General features: G+C 45.5%; 1 protein-coding gene across 1 annotated transcript in view; it reads left to right on the top strand.

Annotated features, from left to right (window-relative positions):
- Positions 1-15,308, top strand: part of LRRC63 (leucine rich repeat containing 63) — a 74,175-nt gene extending 58,867 nt beyond the window's left edge. Inside the window, exons 9-12 of the mRNA XM_068265212.1 lie at positions 686-822; positions 1,110-1,193; positions 12,427-12,666; positions 14,968-15,308. Coding sequence (XP_068121313.1) covers positions 686-822; positions 1,110-1,193; positions 12,427-12,666; positions 14,968-15,151 — 645 coding nt within the window. The 3' untranslated portion in view covers positions 15,152-15,308. The remainder of the gene's footprint in view (positions 1-685; positions 823-1,109; positions 1,194-12,426; positions 12,667-14,967) is intronic.
- The last annotated feature ends 5,987 nt before the right edge of the window (positions 15,309-21,295 follow it).

The following is a 21,295-nucleotide window of genomic DNA, read 5'->3' as shown; positions in this document are numbered from 1 at the left end:
CCCTCTCTCGACTGCTAATTAGAATGGAGGTGTGGCTGTCAAAGCCATGGACGTCCCCCACTGTATCTTGCAGCACACGGCATGTATTTGGTGTTGGGTGGGGTGGTGGGGGGGGGGGAGAGGATAATATTTGAGTGACGTTATTTGAATGTGTTGTTTGTGGAGGTGGGAGATCCAACTTTGGAGAAAGACTAATATTTGAATGATATGAGCGCTCTTGGGAAGTGTTGTGTGTACCAACACAAGAATGGACGTACATGGCTTATGCTTGACAGGCATACACACAGTCCTCTCTACAGTCAGCAGCGGCGACCTCTGCAAAGCTGACCTCCATGCGCCTCCGTGCACGGCAGCATTCTGCGCATGCGCAATAAGGAAACATTGTTACTGCAGGATGCACGAGGCTCAGGGCCGAGCATGTGCCGCAGCCTGCAACTGGCAACAAACGGCCATCGTTGAGGGGGTCACTGCTGCTGACTGGGGGTTCGCTGAAGGATGGCGTGGGCACAGGATTTTTAGTTTAAGTATTTTTTTAAGATTTCAACCTAAAGGACCAAATATTTAATGTAATAAATTGTATATATTTTTTTGATTCTCAACAAGTTATAAATGACTCTGTCCTAAAACCTAACACCCACATCACACAGTAAAAGTGTTATTTATGGAATATCTGCTTTTGTTTCAGGTATACAGACTGGAGCATTTGGAATCCCTTAAATTAAGAAACAACCCTATAAAAGAAATTCCATTTGGCATCCACAATCTGAAAAAGCTGAGAACGCTGGTTGTTTCCTTCTGCTCACTGTCTTCTCTGCCAGCTGGGTATGACAGTCACACCAGTGTTAGGGCGCTTCCTCTGCTTGACACTTATGCACATGTAAATCGGAAGCTCAGTGCCACATTGGATTATGACTTTCTTGTGACACTAAATAAAAAGCTCTATTCTATCTTGATAATGAAGTATGATGCAGTGAGAATGTAGCAATGAAGTCGGTGGTCAGAGTGTGTCTGCAAACCAGCTGCCTCTTCTTGTCTGGGCAGTTTTACATTTGTTTCTATTTCCTTTTTTTCTAGTTATAATGGTATTCATATTTTTATTTTCTACTCAGGGTGTTTCTTCTTCCATATCTGCAAGTGCTGGATGTTTCCTATAATAACATTTCTTCAATTCCAAATGATATCTCCAATCTCAGGTAACAATAGGAGATGTATGGATTTATTCAGATTGGTGTGTCACCTGCTATGTTAGGGCCACTTTGGAATAATTGGGGCCCTTAGTAAGGAACACCTGGTGCCAACTACCCAAACTGATAGCTTTGTGTTGTAGTCTCCCAGTGATGTCATAGGAGCATTAAAGGGAACCCAAGCTGAGAGGGATATGGAGGTTGAAATTATTATTTCCATTTAAATAATGCAGATTGCCTGGCTGTCCTGCTGATCCTCTGCCTCAAATACTTTAACCATAGACCCTGAACAAGCATGCAGATCAGATGTTTATGAGAAATCTGAAAAGATTAGCTGCATGCTTGTTTTAGGTGTGTGATTTAGAACCTACTGACCAGAAAGTTCAGCAGGACTGCCAGGCAACTGGTATTGTTTAAAAGGAAATAAATATGGCAGCTTCCATAGGACTCACACAACAGGCTCCTTTTAATGTCCCCTCCTTGGTCTTCTGGCATGTGCTGCCATCAGGTTCAATGGCTGGGCCACATATGGCCATTGTAATGGATTGCGGAGATGCCGCCGCGCGGTCTGGCAGCGGGGCAGCTGTCTCCATGTTCAGACCGGCGGTTTCCGCACAGCAGCATGCGTCTGGTTTGCCTGGGCCTTCTAGTGCACACAGATGGAGAGCTACGCACGCGCGCGCGCGCGCATTAGAAGGCAAGCCCTTTACGCCAGTAAGAGAGTGATCAGCTGATCAGGTCAATCAGCTGATCCCAGCGCGGTTACTGATTGGCTGAGTGGCGCAGGGCAGCGCGGAGGATCGCTGCAGTATATATAGATCTTGCTGGTCAGTTGCTGGTTGTCTGCCGTTGCGATTACTTACGTGTGAGCACTCAGACCTCAGTCAGATCCCACAGTGTGTTAGAACCAGGTGGACCTGGGAATTCACACTTAGCCAGATTACTGCTATGTTATACTTTAGACCAGTTCCGGGGTGTTGAGACCAAGGACCTCACACCCAAGCTTAGGATCACTGTGTCATTGCTGTGTTATACTTTAGACCAGTTCTGGGGTGTTGAGACCAAGGACCTCACACCCAAGCTTAGGATCACTGTGTCATTGCTGTGTTATACTTTAGACCAGTTCCGGGGTGTTAAGACCAAGGACCTCACACCCAAGCTTAGGATCACTGTGTCATTGCTGTGTTATACTTTAGACCAGTTCCGGGGTGTTGAGACCAAGGACCTCACACCCAAGCTTAGGATCACTGTGTCATTGCTGTGTTATACTTTACTAATTACACCAGAGAGGAAATGTGTGCATCAACCAAGTGAACCTGACAAATCTGGCTTTGCAAATTTGGCCTATTGGCTAATCACGAGACATTGCTCATGCAAATATGCATTTGCTTTCGCATGCTTAAATATGCAGGGTCAAAAACCAAAACCGCAAAGCAATCGCCCTGCGGGAATTAGTTCATGCTACATTAGCACTATCCAGGGGCGCCACAAGGAGGCTTCCCAATGCCCCCATACAACCGGGAGGCCGCGGGGGTCCCAGGCTCTCTCACCGCCTGGAACCCACACAGCGGCACCCCGGATGGGGAGGCTGGGGGGTGCAGGCGATCTCCCCAGCGTGGCCAGCGCCGGGATGAGCCGCCCGCACACATCTCCCAAAATTAAAAACAGGCACTTACCTTAACGTCCATTGCATTCTGCTACATGCGCATGATCTGGGCGCGACACATAAGGGGAGGACAGGCGCAAACAGCCTGCTCCAGGGCTCTCACCTCCTAAAACAAGCCATTCACCACTTGCCTCCATAGGAAAGAAAATGCAATGCTAATTACACCAGAGAGTAAATGTGTGCATCAACCAAGTGAACCTGACAAATCTGGCTTTGCAAATTTGGCCTATTGGCTAATCACGAGACATTGCTCATGCAAATATGCATTTGCTTTCGCATGCCTAAATATGCAGGGTCAAAAACCAAAACCGCAAAGCAATCGCCTTGTGGGAATTAGTTCATGCTACATTAGCACAATCCAGGGGCGCCACGAGGAGGCTTCCCAATGCCCCCATACAACCGGGGGGCCGCGGGGGTCCCAGGCTCTCTCACCGCCTGGAACCCACACAGCGGCACCCCGGAGGGGGAGGCTGGGGGGTGCAGGCGATCTCCCCAGCGTGGCCAGCGCCGGGAAGAGCCGCCCGCACACACCTCCCAAAATTAAAAACAGGTGTGTGTTATACTTTAGACCAGTTCTGGGGTGTTGAGACCAAGGACCTCACACCCAAGCTTAGGATCACTGTGTCATTGCTGTGTTATACTTTACTAATTACACCAGAGAGGAAATGTGTGCATCAACCAAGTGAACCTGACAAATCTGGCTTTGCAAATTTGGCCTATTGGCTAATCACGAGACATTGCTCATGCAAATATGCATTTGCTTTCGCATGCTTAAATATGCAGGGTCAAAAACCAAAACCGCAAAGCAATCGCCCTGCGGGAATTAGTTCATGCTACATTAGCACTATCCAGGGGCGCCACAAGGAGGCTTCCCAATGCCCCCATACAACCGGGAGGCCGCGGGGGTCCCAGGCTCTCTCACCGCCTGGAACCCACACAGCGGCACCCCGGATGGGGAGGCTGGGGGGTGCAGGCGATCTCCCCAGCGTGGCCAGCGCCGGGATGAGCCGCCCGCACACATCTCCCAAAATTAAAAACAGGCACTTACCTTAACGTCCATTGCATTCTGCTACATGCGCATGATCTGGGCGCGACACATAAGGGGAGGACAGGCGCAAACAGCCTGCTCCAGGGCTCTCACCTCCTAAAACAAGCCATTCACCACTTGCCTCCATAGGAAAGAAAATGCAATGCTAATTACACCAGAGAGTAAATGTGTGCATCAACCAAGTGAACCTGACAAATCTGGCTTTGCAAATTTGGCCTATTGGCTAATCACGAGACATTGCTCATGCAAATATGCATTTGCTTTCGCATGCCTAAATATGCAGGGTCAAAAACCAAAACCGCAAAGCAATCGCCTTGTGGGAATTAGTTCATGCTACATTAGCACAATCCAGGGGCGCCACGAGGAGGCTTCCCAATGCCCCCATACAACCGGGGGGCCGCGGGGGTCCCAGGCTCTCTCACCGCCTGGAACCCACACAGCGGCACCCCGGAGGGGGAGGCTGGGGGGTGCAGGCGATCTCCCCAGCGTGGCCAGCGCCGGGAAGAGCCGCCCGCACACACCTCCCAAAATTAAAAACAGGTGTGTGTTATACTTTAGACCAGTTCTGGGGTGTTGAGACCAAGGACCTCACACCCAAGCTTAGGATCACTGTGTCATTACTGTGTTATACTTTAGACCTGTTCCGGGGTGTTGAGACCAAGGACCTCACACCCAAGCTTAGGATTACTGTGTCATTGCTGAGTTATGCTCTAGACTAGTTCCTGGGTGTCGAGACCAAGGACCTCACACCTCAAACTAGGACTGTGCTTTATATCTGTTATGACTATTTGCTCTGTCGACCTCTCTCTTGCTTTCTGATTTGGTACCTCTGCATATCTCCCTACCTGTTGCCAAACCCTGCCTGTACCCGGTTACCGAATCAGCATTCTGTCTCTGTACCTTATCTGCTCGTGTGTTGCCGACCTGGCCTGCCCGACCCTCCAGGCTGTCACTCATCCCTTGAGTGCTCAGTCTATCTGTACTAGCTGTGACACTATTCCACCAAGTGTCAGTTAGCTGTTAGGACTCCTGCTCCTCAGAGAGTCCGGCCTGCTAGCAGCCAGTGGCCTCTACTCCTCTGGAGTCCCCTGGCTGCAGTACAGTCTATTATCTGATCACCAAGTAACACTGGTTGCCAGGTTCTCTCTATTCCCTCTCTCAAGGAGATAGTCCCTGCACAGCCGAGGGCCACCTGCCCCTCAGGTGGTTCCTGGCCGAGCTGCCTGTGTCTCCCGCCTCACGGGAGATAGCCTACAGTACACTTCATTAAGTGTCCAGAGGTTAGTCATACTTGTATATTGGTGATTCTGCAGATCATCCATAATCAAGTATACATCTGTATTATTGATGATTCTGCAGATCATCAATAATCAGATTATCTCTGTGTGCTGACACCAATCGTTACAGCCATGTGACCAAATTTAAAGAGGCACTGTAGTGACATATATTAATGCAGTAAATTATTCAGGATACTTTATTTTATGGTAATTTACTGGTTTCAGCATCAGAAACACTTCCTATATCTATAGATTGCTGTATATTGGTATGCAGCCCTTCCCTCCTAGTTATGCTTTAGCCTAGGCTGTTTAGCTATGCAGAATTCTCTTCCCAGAGTACTCTGGGAAACCAGGCATTATTTTCACTGGCTTCAGAATTCTTAGAAACACATTCAGCAGAGCTGCACCTTTCGCCACCTGTGATAAATGTCAGAATGTAAATCAGGGTAAGGGAAGATTTTACAATGGGCAAACACTAACTTAATAATTTATAAAGTCAAATTGTACAAAAATAAGCAAGCAAAAGATTATCAATCAGGAATTCTGATTTCAAAACTGTAAGATAGTGTATTTAGATCTGTACATAGATTTGTGCTCTTAAACATCATGGGGTTGATTCACAAAAGAGTGCTAACTGATAGCATGGCTGTGCTATGCAGTTAACACGCAAGGTGACGTGCAAAGTCTTACGCCCGCGCGATAACTAACGTTTGCGCATGATAACGTGGCCATTCGCACGCAAATGTCCGTGTTATCACGCGCAAACAGTTATCGCGCGGGCGTAAGACTTTGCGCGTGCGTCACCTTGCGTGTTAACTGCATAGCTATCAATTTGCACTCTCTTGTGAATCAACCCCCATTTGTCCCCTTGTAACAGCTGTAGTCATCATGTCTTCTTCATATAATAGTCCTGATCCACAAAAAGGCGTTAAAATTGGCATGCACACCGCAATTTTACTGCAAGCAACATGCCCTGCGCGTTTATAGTGCAACTTGCCATTTATAGCGCAAATGACATGCGCACGACAATTTTACTGTTTAGCAAGCAACATGCGCTGCGCGTTTATAGTGCAACTTGCCATTTATAGCGCAAATGACATGCGCACGTCAATTTTACTGTTTAGCAAGCAACATGCGCTGCGCGTTTATAGTGCAACTTGCCATTTATAGCGCAATTGACATGCGCACGTCAATTTTACTGGTGTTTAGCAAGCAACATGTGTTGCGCGTTTATAGTGCAACTTGCTATAAACTTGTGCATTTAGAGCACAACTTGTCCATAACATTTCCAGTGATAGAAAAATGTGTGCTACTCTATTTGCATATGTATACCATTTACTTACTTAGACCCTTTTGAATAGCCACAGGTTTAGGTTAAAGGGATGCTATCAGGATCACAAATCCCATTGTGAATAGGTTAATTTGGGAGCAGCCATCACCTGACCCATGTTATTGGCTAGTTCCAAAGCAGAAATGTCATATCAGCAAACAGGTCACTCATATTTACCATATTTATTAGTGATATGTTAGTTTGGCCCGGTTCACATTAGCGTTTTCTTCTGGAACGTAACCAAAACGTATACTGTACAAACGGAGCGGATGTGCATGGATCCAATGTGAACCTATGGATCCATTCACATGCGTCGGATGGTACGGTCCCCAGACCTGAAAAATGCAGCAGGCCCCAATTTTCCGGATCGTTCTTCCTAGCGGAACGGATCCGGACAAAAAATACTGCAGCATTGGGGGCAATGGGAAACGGAACGTTTCTTCACACTAGTGAAGAAACGGACCGTTCCACGGGGGGTGGGGGCATGGGCCGACGCGAATCAAGCGACAGGAGGGTGAGGAGTGAGTGCAGCAGCCGGGCAGGTGGGCTAGGGAGGCTTTATACATACCTTATCTTCTTAGGCAGCTGGCGGTAGAGGCTTCCGTCTTTTTCCATGTCATGTGACTACATGACTCGTTATGTGACTAGTCACATGACGCGCTGTGTAGTCACAGCAGAAGAACAGGAAGCCTCTACCGCCGGCTGCCTATGAAGATAAGGTATGTATTGCGGAGTGAAAATGGATCCGATCAATCATTGGCCACGCACGAGCCATCCGGATCCGGTGAAGTGGACACCGGATGCAGATGCGAATTGGGCCTTAGAGGGATTTTTAGTCTTTACACACTCCTATGAGTTCTGGTTCACCATGAGCCTGCTGGGCAATCTGTAAACATTCATGTAAGTAAGACATCAGGCAAACTTGGGCGCAGGACAAAGCCAAAAATCTTCTCACCCTGCACCCGCAAAAGTCCCGCCAGCGTTAATTACTATTCCCCCTCCAGACCGCCAAATTACACTGTTTTTATAATAATCTGGGCTCCGTCTTTCAACAACGCCCAAATTACTGTCTGAGCACCACTATAGCTGTGATTCACATCACGGCCTGTGGCGGCACATGGTGTACCCAAATTTCCAGAGCCCTTTTTGTCTGTCTCAAATCTGTAACTTTGTACATTTCATCTATAAGTTAAAGCATTATATTATCTGGTGAGGGATAATGGGCTACAGTTTTTTTCATATCTTACTGTCTTTCGTTAGATAAAGGACATTTTGATGAGCCATGCAGTTAAACAGCTAGGTTGCAAAACCAGTGGCTGTAGAAGGAAGCAGGAGTGATTGCTGCAGTGTGTAATAACAAGGTAAAAGGCAGGCAGGAAGCAAGCTTGCCTCACTTCTACATTACTGCTGAGGAAAGTGAGATTGTCAGAATATAAATAAACACAAAACTAAAAGGGGGTGGAAGTGTCAATGCCACCTACTTAAATATTAACTCGTGGCTTATTTGTCTACTCAAACTGAAAAAAGGATGATTTCATTTGCCTCAGACCTGCCTTGTTACTGCCATTTCAGACGTATTAGTGCAATTGTCCAGCAGAGTTTGCTCAACCTGTGGCTTGCCAAACAGTTATACTATTGGGTCAGGCCAGACAGAGCCCACTGGGGTTTACTATAATGGAAATAATTTCAAAGGGACACCACTATCTTGTTTATTTCATGAGCCAGTGTCAACAATACAGTAGAAAATAAATAGGTTTTGAAAGGACTATCCAGTCTAGCATTTGATTTGGAACTGCAAGTAGTGCCTAGAACCCAAAATTATTTTAAGGTCTATACAGATGCCCAATTACTGTTGCCTGAAACAATTGTTGGGAATCGTTTTGGATATTTTAGGATCGGCCGCTGTGTCAAACAGCCTATTCTCTTCTATTCAAGAGGACCTGAGGCAGAGGAGAAAAAAAAATTATACTGAATACCTTAGCGCAATTATACATTTAAAAATGGGGGAGCAGGCATGTGTAGTGGGCTCTCCTCATGCCCACCGCTCCACTGTTCTCCTCCATCCCCCTCCATTACTCTGCACCAACCCCCCGAACTTACTTCCTGGTCGGGAGGGCTGGTGCGGACTGCGCGTCCTTGATTGAGCACCCTGCGCATGCACGCTACATCACAACTATGTAGTGTGCTGCGCAATGGAGGACGCGGGTCGCCAGGCAGCCCCTGCGCAGTCCGCACTGACCCTCCCGACCAGGAAGTTAGTTCGGGTGGTCGGTACAGAGTAGCAGTGGGGGACAGAGGAAAACGGGGGAGCAGTGGGCATGAGGAGAGCCCACTACACATGCCTGTTTTTAAATTTATATTTGTGCTAAGGGATCCTTTAAGCTGGCCATACACTTATATTTCCACCCAATGTTCCAAAATGATTATTTTCTGAAAAGAATTGATTCAGAAGGAATTACCATACATTGCACATCAATTTTTACTAGATTCCAGCAGGGAATCTATTGAAAATTGATCGAACTGCAGAGCTGAACTGTTTGATGAAGTGCAAAGCTATAGTCCATCGATCTGCTTTTGCCCTGCAAATTGATTGTTTTACAGTTTTCATCCTGTCCGATTGATACTTTTGATAGATTTTTAGTGAAAATGTATCAAATATCAATCAATCTGACATTTTGGGGAATCGATCCCCAGCAGATGAATAGAATCTGAAAGGAGTGTGTGTCCACCTTTACCTGAGGAGGAAAGCCTCTGATTCCTGAGGAGGCTTCCCACGTCCTCCTCAAGACCACTGGCACTGCCCGGGAGCCTCTGGAAGGTCAGGTCTGTGCTCCTCGTACACCAGCACAGCTGTGCTGCACCCGCGCCCCTACGGCTGCGCCTGCTCAGTACACAGAGATGATCCTGGAGGAGCAGCCCCAGCTTACTGCGCAGGCGTGGCCATACTCATGCAAGCACAGTACTGCCGCGCTCATACATGAAGAGGAGTGCAGCCACAATATCATATCCAACAAGAAATGTTCCCGGGGTCCGTGTGCAACTGTGAGGCCCGCTGCAGAATTCAGAGGATTCCCTCTACTTAGCTGAGTATCTCATTTATTTATTTATTTTATTTTACTTTACTTTTGGTACACTTTAAAAGGGGATAGCGAGAATGTGCCCCAGCCAGGGTAGGATTTTCCATAAAGCACTGTAGGCACGTGATCTCTTATCTTCTCAGATCACTTACCTCAGGAGCTTACAGTCTAATCCCTGTCTCATATCACTAACCTCAGGCACTAGTCCTTGTCTCATGTCACTAAGGATGATATAAGACAGCGATTGGAGTGAAAGATTCTAAGGACAGTATGGCCTCGATTCATAAAAGTGCTGTCGGGAAGGTAACGTCGAGCGGGGAAACACCGCTGTCGGTATTTCAGCCTTCAGGGTGGTAATTCATAAAAATGTTGCTAGTTGTGACAGGCGTGCGGAGATATTCCGCTGTAGGCAGGCGTTAGGCTGTCGGGAGACATGCGGAAACAGGAGAAGCAGGCGGAGTCCCTCCGTGCGGTGTTCTCTCTGCAGCTGCTTGGGAGGTCTGTCCCATTCACTGCAATGTATTCCGCACGCTTCTCGCCACATCAGAGGTAGCGGTAATACCCGTCCGCATACCGCTACCTCTAATCTTTATGAATTGACTAGTTGTTACTTTTGTTATGATAATCACCGCGCAAGGCGGTGATTTATCACTCTGCTCGCGAAAGTCGGCTTTTCATGCGGAAAAAGCCTTTATGAATACAGATTTTGCTGTGTGGTCGGTAAAGTGAGCCGTTTTCAGCTTTATAAATCGAGGCCTTAGTGACATAATGGATTACAGTTCTGAGCATTTTTACTTGGGGGGGGTTGTTGCTGGCGAAAACACCAGAAAAATTGCCATGTGCTGTCTGTGCCCAGCAATTTTACTGCAGTTTAGTGAATCCGGTCCTACAAAACTAAACACTGCAGTTTGCAACTCTGTCACAGTGGGGGGCAGTGGATGGAGTCTTTATGGGCCCTCTGGAGCACAGGTTTCAGTCACAGTCAATGTCTCGCGGTGTGGCGAGATACGTTGGAAGTGACGTTTTCGACACAACCCCCATTGCAAGGACAGATCTATGTTACCGTGTGGATCCGCAGTGACCTGTGTTGGACCAGAATTCATGTGAGTCTGTGGCATGGTACGCAGGGTTTTTAAAAAATGTACATGGTGACATTGCGGCGCACATGCGCAGAAGCGTATTTTTTGCAATACACTTCCGTGCACTTCTGTATTTCCGAAACAGGAAATGAGCACAAGCGAGCATCACTTCCTGTTTGGCTTACAGTGGTAATCCCCGAAGGCCTGTTCTGTGTGGTGCGCTGCAGCCCCCGGCTGCACCACCATCGTCAATCTGTAATCTGAAACCGGCCTCAAGCTAACCATTCACTATTCAACCGTGAACCCGATCATCCCACGATCGACATTACAACCAATATCGGGGGTCAGTCGCAGCAAAAACTGCCTATCCTGATTAAGGAATGTCGTCTGTGGGTTGATCCAGTAAGGAGCGGAGCCACAAATTTTGCCCAATTAGATGTTGGAATGTCTAATTCAAATATTGTATAGTGTATGGCTAGCTTTATACCCTAATGGTGTGTACACACCTGAAAGATTAAAGATATCAGACCAATTTTACCACCTTCCATGTAGTATGAGAGCCATACTTTACACAGTCTATTCTATTGAGCTGAACTCCCCATCCGATAAAAATCTTTGCAAGATGCTGCACACAGATGCTGTACACATTCAAAAGATCAGTATCTGCAAAAGATCTGTTCATGCAAAAGATCAGTTCCTGCAAAATGCATTCATAGTCTATGATATCTGCAGATCCTCATACACACCTTGTTTAACAGACATTCATCTGCATATCTGACAATCATCTGCAGATCTGAAGATCCATCCTGGTGGATCTGATCTGCAGATGAATGTCTGTTAAACAAGGTGTGTATGAGGATCTGCAGATATCATAGACTATGAATGCATTTTGCAGGAACAGATCTTTTGCAGATACTGATCTGTTGCATGTGTACAGCATCTTTGTGTGCAGGATCTTGCAAAGATGGGGAGTTCAGCTCAATAGAATAGACTGTGTAGGTATGGCTCTCATACTACATGGAAGGGGGTAAAATTGGTCTAAAGGTAGCCATACACTGGTCGATTTGCCATCAGATTCAACCAACAGATTGAATCTGATCAAGAGGGATCGTATGGCTGCCTTTACTGCAAACAGATTGTGAATCGATTTCAGCATGAAACCGATCACAATCTGTGGAGCTGCTGCCTGCCCGCCAGCTATACATTACCTGATCTGGCCGGCGTGACTCCCCCGGTCTCTGATGTCTTCTTCTCCGCGCTGGGCTCCAGTCTGGCTGGCTTGCTTCACTGAACTTCCTGTCCAGGGGAAGTTTAAACAGTAGAGGGCTGCAGTGAAGCTGCAGCCCTGGAGCCCGGAGCGGAAAAGAAGACAGCGGAGACCGGGGGAGTCATGCCGGCCGGAACAGGTAATGTATCTCCGCTGTATTGCGTCGGGCATTCGAACGCCGCTAGCGACGCACTGCCGCCCCGCCAGCGATCGAAAAAATCTTCCGCACGGACGGATCGTCGGGAATCGACGGGAATGATTGATTTCGGACGGAAAACGATCGTTGTCAGCATTTGCGCTGTGATTTCATAGCAGATTCGATCACAGTGATCGAATCTGCTGTATATCGGCGGGAAAATCGTTAGGTGTATGGGCCCCTTAAGATCTTTCATTAATCTTTCAAGTGTGTACACCCCCTTAGTAATGATACCAGCATGTTTTAGGGATTTGATCTTTTCCTCCCAGTATTGTGTTGTAAATAATCCTGTGTTTCTGTAGGGCCCTGGAATTCCTGAATGTGGAAGGGAACAGCCTCCCAGCCTTACCGTGTGGTGCTCTTAGACTGCGGCTGAAGCAGCTGCGTGTGAGCAATAATCATATGCACCCTCTCTTCTGGAGACAAAACACCCACATCCACCCACAGAAGCTGCTGGACTTAGCTGCCATGTCATTTGCCAAAAACAACATGTTCCAGTATTTCAAGGACATCCCCAGCAAAGCCAAAGAAATATTGCTCAAGTAAGTAGCGGGAAGTTATTTATTTCATTATTTCATATGAAACTATAGGCAAAATCTGTCCCAAACACAGAGAAAGTTTAGACCCTTTTTTGCTGTTTGTGTCCTCAATGAATAGATTTTTCCTCACTGCTTTTCTAAAGCTAAGTATCCAAGATTAGATCTGGGAGCTCTGCTGAAGAACGATCTATCTTCTAGCATTGTGAAGGACAGGACATAAACGAAGGGGGGGGGGGGGGGCAAAGGACCAGATTTTTTCCAGTAACATTTCAGGACAGGTACACTTCGAGGCTTGACTCCTCCCAGGAACAGGAAACATCCAAAGGCCTCTCTATAAATTTAAATCACCAACAGGTGTCCGGCAGTATGGATGTTTCCTGTTCTAGGAACAGGTCTCTCTATGGGCTTGATTCACAAAGCCGTGATAACTGTTATCGCTGTGAAAAAGTGCTTTGTGGCCGTTTTAGAGCGTTTTTTGCGCAAGAAAACGCTTATTGCTATTAACGGTTTTAACGCGAACACAAATTTTCGCACATTAGCGCTCACATTTGTGCGATAACGAGAATTTATCGCGCAAACGTGGAACATTAACGCATGAAAAATTTGCGTTATCGCGCGAACGTCAGTGAGTTTTTGCGCTCGATAACCATTTTCACGCGAAGCACTTTTCACAGCGTGATAACAGTTATTACTGCTTTGTGAATCAAGCCCAATGCGTGTGCTTATGTCCTGGAGAGCCTGGGTGGCTAAGGGCTTGGTGGCACTTGGATCAGGCTGCGTGGATCACACTGTATTCCCTGCCTAGATCTCTGGTTACCTCTGCTTTTCCAGGCTTGTGGGCTGCTGATGGAAGCACATGTATGGCATTTTTGTAGTCTTCTATTGCATTCACTATGTAACTATATAACTATGTCGCTAGATGTATGGGCACCTTCAGTCTTCTTCAGAATGTGAATAGAAATCTGATTGGCTGATATGGCTTCAGTGAAACAGATACTCCAGGAGGCCCTTAGCCAGGGGAGGACTGGGACCTTTTGGCCTGGGGGAAAACCACAAACTAGAGGCCCATTTTCATGGCAGCCCCAGTCCAAATGGCTTCATACACGTGCCCCATGTGCTAGTCATGTGGGGCGCCAATGCGGATATACAACAAGGACACTCGATGGACAGCAGGACAAGTAAAGTATAAATGCACAGGCACCGGTGGGTGCATAATACATTTTGAATTACAACTGGGGTTTCCGTTGCGCCCATCGTTTGTGATTATCGCACTTGCAGTGATTGGCTGACTGGGGGAGGGAGGGAAAATTAATAACAAAAAAATACATGTTTTTATTTAAAAAATAACATAAATATTTGTAATAAAAAAAATAAACATTGGGGGAGCGATCAGACCCCACCAACAGAGAGCTCTGTTGGTGGGGAGAAAAGGGGGGAGGGAATCACTTGTGTGCTGAGTTGTGTGGCCCTGCAGCGAGCCCTTAAAGCTGCAGTGGCCAAATTTATGAAAAATGGCCTGGTCTTTAGGGGGGTTTAACACCGCGGTCCTTAAGTGGTTAAAGAGACTCTGAAGTCTCATAAAAATCATCTTTTTATTTCAAAAATGTCTTTAACATGATAGCCCTAACTAAAACGCTGCATCCCCGTGGCTGAAATCTAACTAAATCCCTCCCAAACTCCCCGTGGGGCAATCCGGGCAGCTCTTCCATGAGGCAGAGCTTTCAGCTACAACTCTGCCTCTCCACGCGTCTATCTGCGCCGGATCGCCGCCTCCACCCGCCCCTCTGTCTTCCCTCACTGAGAGGGGCGGGGGAGAGGCGGAGACACGTGCTTATTGACGCGTAAGGAGGCAGAGCTGCGGCTGAAAGCTCTGCCTCCTCCAGCAGCAAAATCCTCGACCAAGAAAGTCATGGATTTTGTGGGGGAGAGGGAGGGGGAAGTTAGTAGGGATTTAGTTAGATTTCAGCCGCTGGGATGCGGCGTTTTAGTTAGGTCTAAAGACATTTTTGAAATAAAAAGATGATTTTTATGAGACTTCAGTGTCTCTTTAATCGGCACTAAAAGCACAGATATTTTTTCACAATTGCAAAGATATTTAAGCTATTGGGGACATACAAGCCTGCTGTGTACTACCCATGGTCCTAACACTAGTGTTCTCTATAGCCAGACATGCATGGCAGATAATAGGAATAGGAACCTGGTTTAGAAGCATGTCCCGGAGTTAGCAATGTTTGTGGCTGATATGGCTTCCAACTTTTGTCTGTTAAATGAAAGCCTGAGCTAAGTTGTCTACTTTTTCCTCAGGGTGAAAGTATGTGACTGCTGCAGGGGAGTCCTCTCAGGGGAAGGCCTGCGCTTTATTCGACCTTGTGAGAAAATATTTGGCATCCGCAAGCTTCCATTCATGTTTCATGCCTGCTCACCGCACTGTTACCGAAGCTTCATGAGCCAGACAGAGTCTCTTACTGATCTTCTCTATGAAAGCTAATCGTATCCATGCTGGTATTACTAGTACTGATCTACTGATACAAAATACAGAATCAGTGACTGAATGGGAATAAAAAGCAGTCCTTGTATATAAAGCACATTAATCCATGTTGGTGTATTATATTTATTATACCATTAATAAACACTGTAATATTTTTTGTGCACTGTGTTATCATTGTGGAATAACAGAAGACATGGGCAAATTGCTTATTAGTATTATTATTGATGTGTATAACTGGTATTTTTAGTAGTAGTCCAAAGCTGTGTTATTTTTCCTCAGAGGAGCTCACAATTAAATCCTTAGCATAATCGTAGCATAATGTCTCTAAGGGCCCATTCACACTAGAAGCGCTTTTCTGAGCGTTTTGCGATTGATTAGTGTTTTTTAAATCACTCCCATTCTCTTTTATTAAAATTGTGGAAAAATCGCTGTGATTTTCGCGTACGCAATCGCGGTGATTTTTCGGCGATTTTAATGAAGGTGAATGATTTTAAAAACTGCTAATCAATCGCAAAATGCTCAGAAAAGCGATTCTAGTGTGAATGGGCCCTCACAGTCTAAAGCCCCATACACGCACACAATAGTTAAAACTTGCCTTTGCCGAGAATAGAACGCGTGTACAGCAGCCCCTGACACCTTTCGGCCTCTTGGCCTACGATCTGCCTGGCATATCGTGCCGGCCAACTCATGGCTGAAAGCATTGCTTTTAGTGAAATGCTGAGGGTGTTATAAACTATATGTTTCTCTCGGCACCAGCAACTTCTTAGAGTTGCACCTCACAGACTGTGAGATAACTTGACTCTCAACACAGCAAGCATTATAGGAGATAGACTGTTCTCAGCCATCTTCAAAGTACAAGGAGTTTATTCACTACACAGATATACAGATACAGTTCGTCATATCTTAGCCAAGCAGATTCTTGCGTTGCGTTACAGCTTCGTGATTACCTTCCTGCTGAAGGTAATCAGGTCTTCTTATGTCTCTACTATGTTACATCATCTAGACTACCTATGTACAGCATACATCATATCAGAACAGAAATGGCTTATATAAAGGTTTAAGCCAGCAGGGACAGGTAGCAAGACAGAAAGTGCTACTCCATACTCCGGCTGTGGGTTTTATATGAACCAGAAAGAGTTAAATGTGACATCATCTGAGCCATCTATGATTGGTTCAGATCCCTTGTGATGTCAGGACACACACCTACTCGATTAATATTCTATAAGATATTTTGCCCTAGATACCAAGAATCTCCATGTTGAATAAACATGGCTTTGTTTACTGTTCTTGTGGTCTCCATGTTGAGGTCAGTGAGACCTGTGGCCTTGCCCACAGAACAGCTTCTTGGTATGTCCTAGTTCTGCTGACAGAACGGTAGATTTTCTCTCTAAGAGAAAATCCCCTTAAAGGGCAGGTCTGCACCCCAAGCCTTTTTGACTAACTCAGTCCAAATAACTGAGGCCTACTTAAATTATAACAGAGGGTTAGGTTGGGCTGAGCTGTAACAAAACTGACAGCAAACAAGCTGTGTATGGGAGCAAGGATCACAGACATGACATGTTTCGGGCGGGGCACTTCCTCAGGTGTGACCCTGCAGAATAGTGCTTAAAGCGGAATATAACCCTGCATTTCAACTTTGCTCTAAAACACTATTTACAGCATGTTATATGCAAAAAGCATTTTTTTTTTTACTAGACCAGCATTGGAAGGGTTAAACACAGAGGTTTAAAGTTCCGTGGAGAGATATGCAGAAGTTCAGATTGTTACATTCTGTTTAGTCAAATGTATCTATTGAGAAATGTTACACACTCTTTGACTGTCCTCCAGCTCCTTCTCAGTGAGAGACATTCATCACTTAGATACATTTATGTAAACAAAATGTATCTATGTCAGCTTCGGATGCCTCTGCAGAAATCTCCAGGAATTTTAAAGCTCTGTGTAACCCTTCCAATGCTGGTCTAGTAAAAAAAAATGCTGGTTGCATATAATATACTGTAAATAATGTTTTAGAGCAAAGTTGAAATGCAGGGTTATATTCCGCTTTAAATAACCCGCCCCTGAGAAGTGACATAAGCAATACATAAGCATGAGTCAATTGCAAATGCCATTGTTTACAAAAATTCTCAATCAAAACAAGGGCAACTACATAGTCTGTGTCTGAGAAAAGTATCCAACATGTCAAAACTCCATCTTACTGTATAAGATTGCTGCAGTTGCTGCACTTGACAAAGAGCGGAGGATTGCTTGAAATGGCGACTGTCCGTGGTGCTTCATTCCACTCAGCCATGCGACTATCACACTGATGATCAGGTGCTTTCCGCTGTGCTGTGTGCATCTAAGAGCTATATTTACAGAGAGCTATACTTATATCCTGCTTCATGTATGGGATGATGGCTGAATATTCACATTTGATGTGAATAAACAAACACCTTGAAAATCTTCAGTGCTGGTCGTGTTTGATTGACAAATCTAAAGTAAGCCATAATTTCTCCACAAAACCTCTGATTGCATATAAACATACTCTCTTAGGCCTGGAACCCACTGAAATCAGCAAGCGCAAAACGCAACCGCTAGCGTTTTGTCTGAGCGGTTTGCAAGCGGATTCATGCGCGTTTTCGGTCGCGCTTTGCAACATTGTATTTTTTTGCCCAGCGGGTGCGTAGCGTTTTGCGTTTTTATCCTGATTGGTCCTGTGAATTATTTTTCATTTTGTTACAGTGTGCTGAACCGCAAAACGCTAGCAAAACCGCTCAGTTTAGGTTTTGCTGAGCGTTTCTGCTAGCGTTTCAATACTTTACATTGAAGCGCTAACGCTCCCAAAATGCTGCAGGTCCTGCGTTTGCGTTTCTGGGAAACGCAAACGCTCCTGTGGAAGTTGCCCCATCCATTAACATTAGCCCAGCGTTTTGGCAAAGTGCTAGCGTATCGCAGCGCTGGCAAAACGCTGCCAAAAGCGCTCCTGTGGGTTCCAGCCCTTACAGTCTGATGAGTGAATGATGGAGCCACCAGTGAGCCTAGGCTTTTGCCCTGCAGCTGGAAAAAAAAGAATTATCAAAGTGAAAGTAATGACTACATAGCACTAGCTCCAAACAGTCTAAAAGGAAATGTACAATCCATTGGACATGTTAGTATCCAGAAGTTTCTCCTCTATGCATTGCTTGCCCTCCTAATGAAGGATGGGCGGGAAAAGACTTTTAATGTCCAGCCTGCACAAAAATAGGCTATCTGGGGCGCATGCGCGACGCGCCGGAAGGAGGAAGCATGGAGGAGTAGCTCCGCTCGTTACTGATCCAATTTGCCGCTAACCGGAGGGTTCTTTAGCACTGCTGGACACTAAAATACAAGCCATCCCCTCCTGAACTGTTGGTGCATGTCTCGGAGGCGAAAGACCGAATCCTCATCAACACAGAGGTCAGTCTCAGACTATTTTCTCAGACCGCGAGTAGCAGCCATGTCGACCCAAGATGGCCGCAGCTCCCCAACTGCGTCACAAGACTCCCTGCCCGATACAGGCCCAGACTGGACCGAATCAAGACCTGAACGGGAAAAACCTCTTACTAAAAGAGACTTAGAAGACAGTCTGGAGCTGATGTACACTAAGCTAGCGGGGAAGTTTCAATCAGAGCTGCGAAGGGTGGAAGAAACTTTAGCCCATGAGATCGCTTCTCTCGGCAGGAGAACAGACCTACTTGAAACTAAGCGTGATGACTTACTTAAGTCCCATAAAGAGCTACAAGCTGAACATGGATCTTTGCAGGAGTCTGTACAGGCGCTCCAGTTGCAGTCAGAGGACCTAGACAACCGCAATCGGCGGAACAACTTGAGGATTAGGGGCCTTCCGGAATCTTACCAGGAGTTAATCCCGCACGTCAATAACATATTTAAAACACTGTTGCCTGATACGGCCGATGGAGCTTTTACATGCGACAGAATGCACCGAGCTCTCCGAGCTTTACCAGCACCAAACTTGCCACCGAGGAATATCATCCTATGCATGAAGGATTTCTTAATCAAAGAGCAAATCATACAAGCCGCAAGAACCGTGGGGCCTATCAAATATGAGGATCACGATATCCAAATTTTTCAAGATATCTCACCGATCACCTTGGAAAAGCGTAAAAGCATGAAAGCAATCACCTCGGTCTTGATTAAGGAGCAAATTCGCTATAAATGGGGTTATCCCTTTAAGTTAATTGTAACATCGAACGGCAAGACACACATCATTCAGTCACCAAAAGAAGGTGAAAAGCTGCTGGTCTCGCTGGGCCTATCTAGGATGTCTCCTCAGAAATCACAATCACAGCGAAGGCCTCTGACCCCCATCTGGTCACAATCAAAGAATCGTTCTGGCTCTTCTTCTGCAAGAAGCTCTCCCTCGAGGTCACAGGATCCTACTTGACGTGAGACTGGAACTGGCAAGCATTATTACTTTTTTGTATTGCACCTCTATATTACGGATGACACTGAGAATCTATCTTTGTTCACCCTATAATGCACCTATTTTGAACTAAGCTTCAGATAGCAGCGGCTCCCTCTGGATTGGGCCTAGCGCATTATTCTCCCCCCTCAGCGTTTGGATTTATATCCCTTCTGCTGTTGTATCACAGGAACTCACTCCCAAATAATATTGGGGTTGTTACCTGCTGAACTTCTTACTCTACTGTTAGTTCCATTGTAATGATTGAACTTAGGATTGCTAATGTAGCTGTTCTCTTATTTTTTAATTTTTTCCTTAACATTATTGTTTTGAATGTTTATGATATGCTTGTTCCAGGGTCGATATTTCACACTTTGCTTTTATTTACAAAACGCATACTCCAAGCCGATTTGAACATACTGGGCCACTCTCAAAGGAATTGCACCGCCCTTAGTAATTCTGAGCTATTTCTCCTATACTTTTCAATATGGCCATTCGCCTAATTAGCCACAATGTACAGGGATTTAACTCCCCATCTAAAAGGAAGAAAGCCTTCAATCAGTATAAACAGCTTAAGGCTGACATTCTGTTTCTACAGGAGACTCACTACAATACTGGGGCTTGCTCCAGATTTTTTGATAGGGCTTATCAAAAAGCATATTTTACCACGTATACAAATAAAACTAGGGGCGTTGCAATTCTGATCCGAAATGGCATTGCTTTTGATCCGATAAAGACATATAAAGACCCTGAGAGTCGATTCCTGATTATACAAGGTTCTCTAAATGGGAAGGATGTCACATTATGTAATATATATGCTCCAAGCTCAGCTCAAGCATCATTCTTCCGCGATTTTTTTATAATACTTGATAAATATATCTCTGGCCATTTGATAGTAGCAGGGGATTTGAACTGCGTGAGTAATCCTTTATCTGATAGAAGTTCAGTTTCAGAGGTTAGTAAATCATTTCCTAAAGTGCTTCGCAGATGCCTGAAAATGCACCAATTAACAGACCTTTGGAGGGCCTTCAATGTGGGGGACAGATCATACTCCTTTTACTCTAATCCACATAATACTTATGCCAGGCTGGATTACTTATTTCTCTCACCCATCTTGATGGCTAATGCCACTTCCTCAGATATTCAACATTGTGTATGGTCTGATCATCATATTGTCACAGGTAATCTGGGATTCCTTGGAATGCCATACTCACATGAAAGTTGGCGTCTTAATGACTTATTATTACAGGACCCTGCAATTGTACAAGAAGTCCATGCATCTCTTGAAGAATATTTTCTGTTGAATGATAATGGAGAGGTGTCTGTTGGAACCTTGTGGGCTGCACACAAAACTGTATTGAGAGGAAAACTTATACAATTAGCTTCTAGGAGGAAAAAAGAAAGATTGTCAAAAATTCTGAAGCTTACGACTGAGCTGGATAATTTATATAATCAGCATAGCTCTACATTAGATCATGATAGGCTGATCCAGATCCGGGAAAAGAGACAGGCACTGAATCAGCTTCTTTCAGACTCAGTGGAGAAAACGTTGAAATTTTCTAAAGCAAGATTTTTACTTTATGGCAACTCACCTAGCACACAATTTGCTAGAAAACTGACACAATACTATAAGCCTCCTCATTTATATAGGCTACAAAACAAACACGGTGCAGTTGAGTCTGCTCCCCACAAGGTTCTTGAGATATTTGAAGATTTTTATACTAAGC

The sequence above is a fragment of the Hyperolius riggenbachi genome, chromosome 2 (assembly GCF_040937935.1).
Source record: "Hyperolius riggenbachi isolate aHypRig1 chromosome 2, aHypRig1.pri, whole genome shotgun sequence".
Lineage (NCBI taxonomy): Eukaryota > Metazoa > Chordata > Amphibia > Anura > Hyperoliidae > Hyperolius > Hyperolius riggenbachi.
Note: the sequence above shows the minus strand (reverse complement) of the source record. Positions and strands in the feature narration are given on the sequence as shown.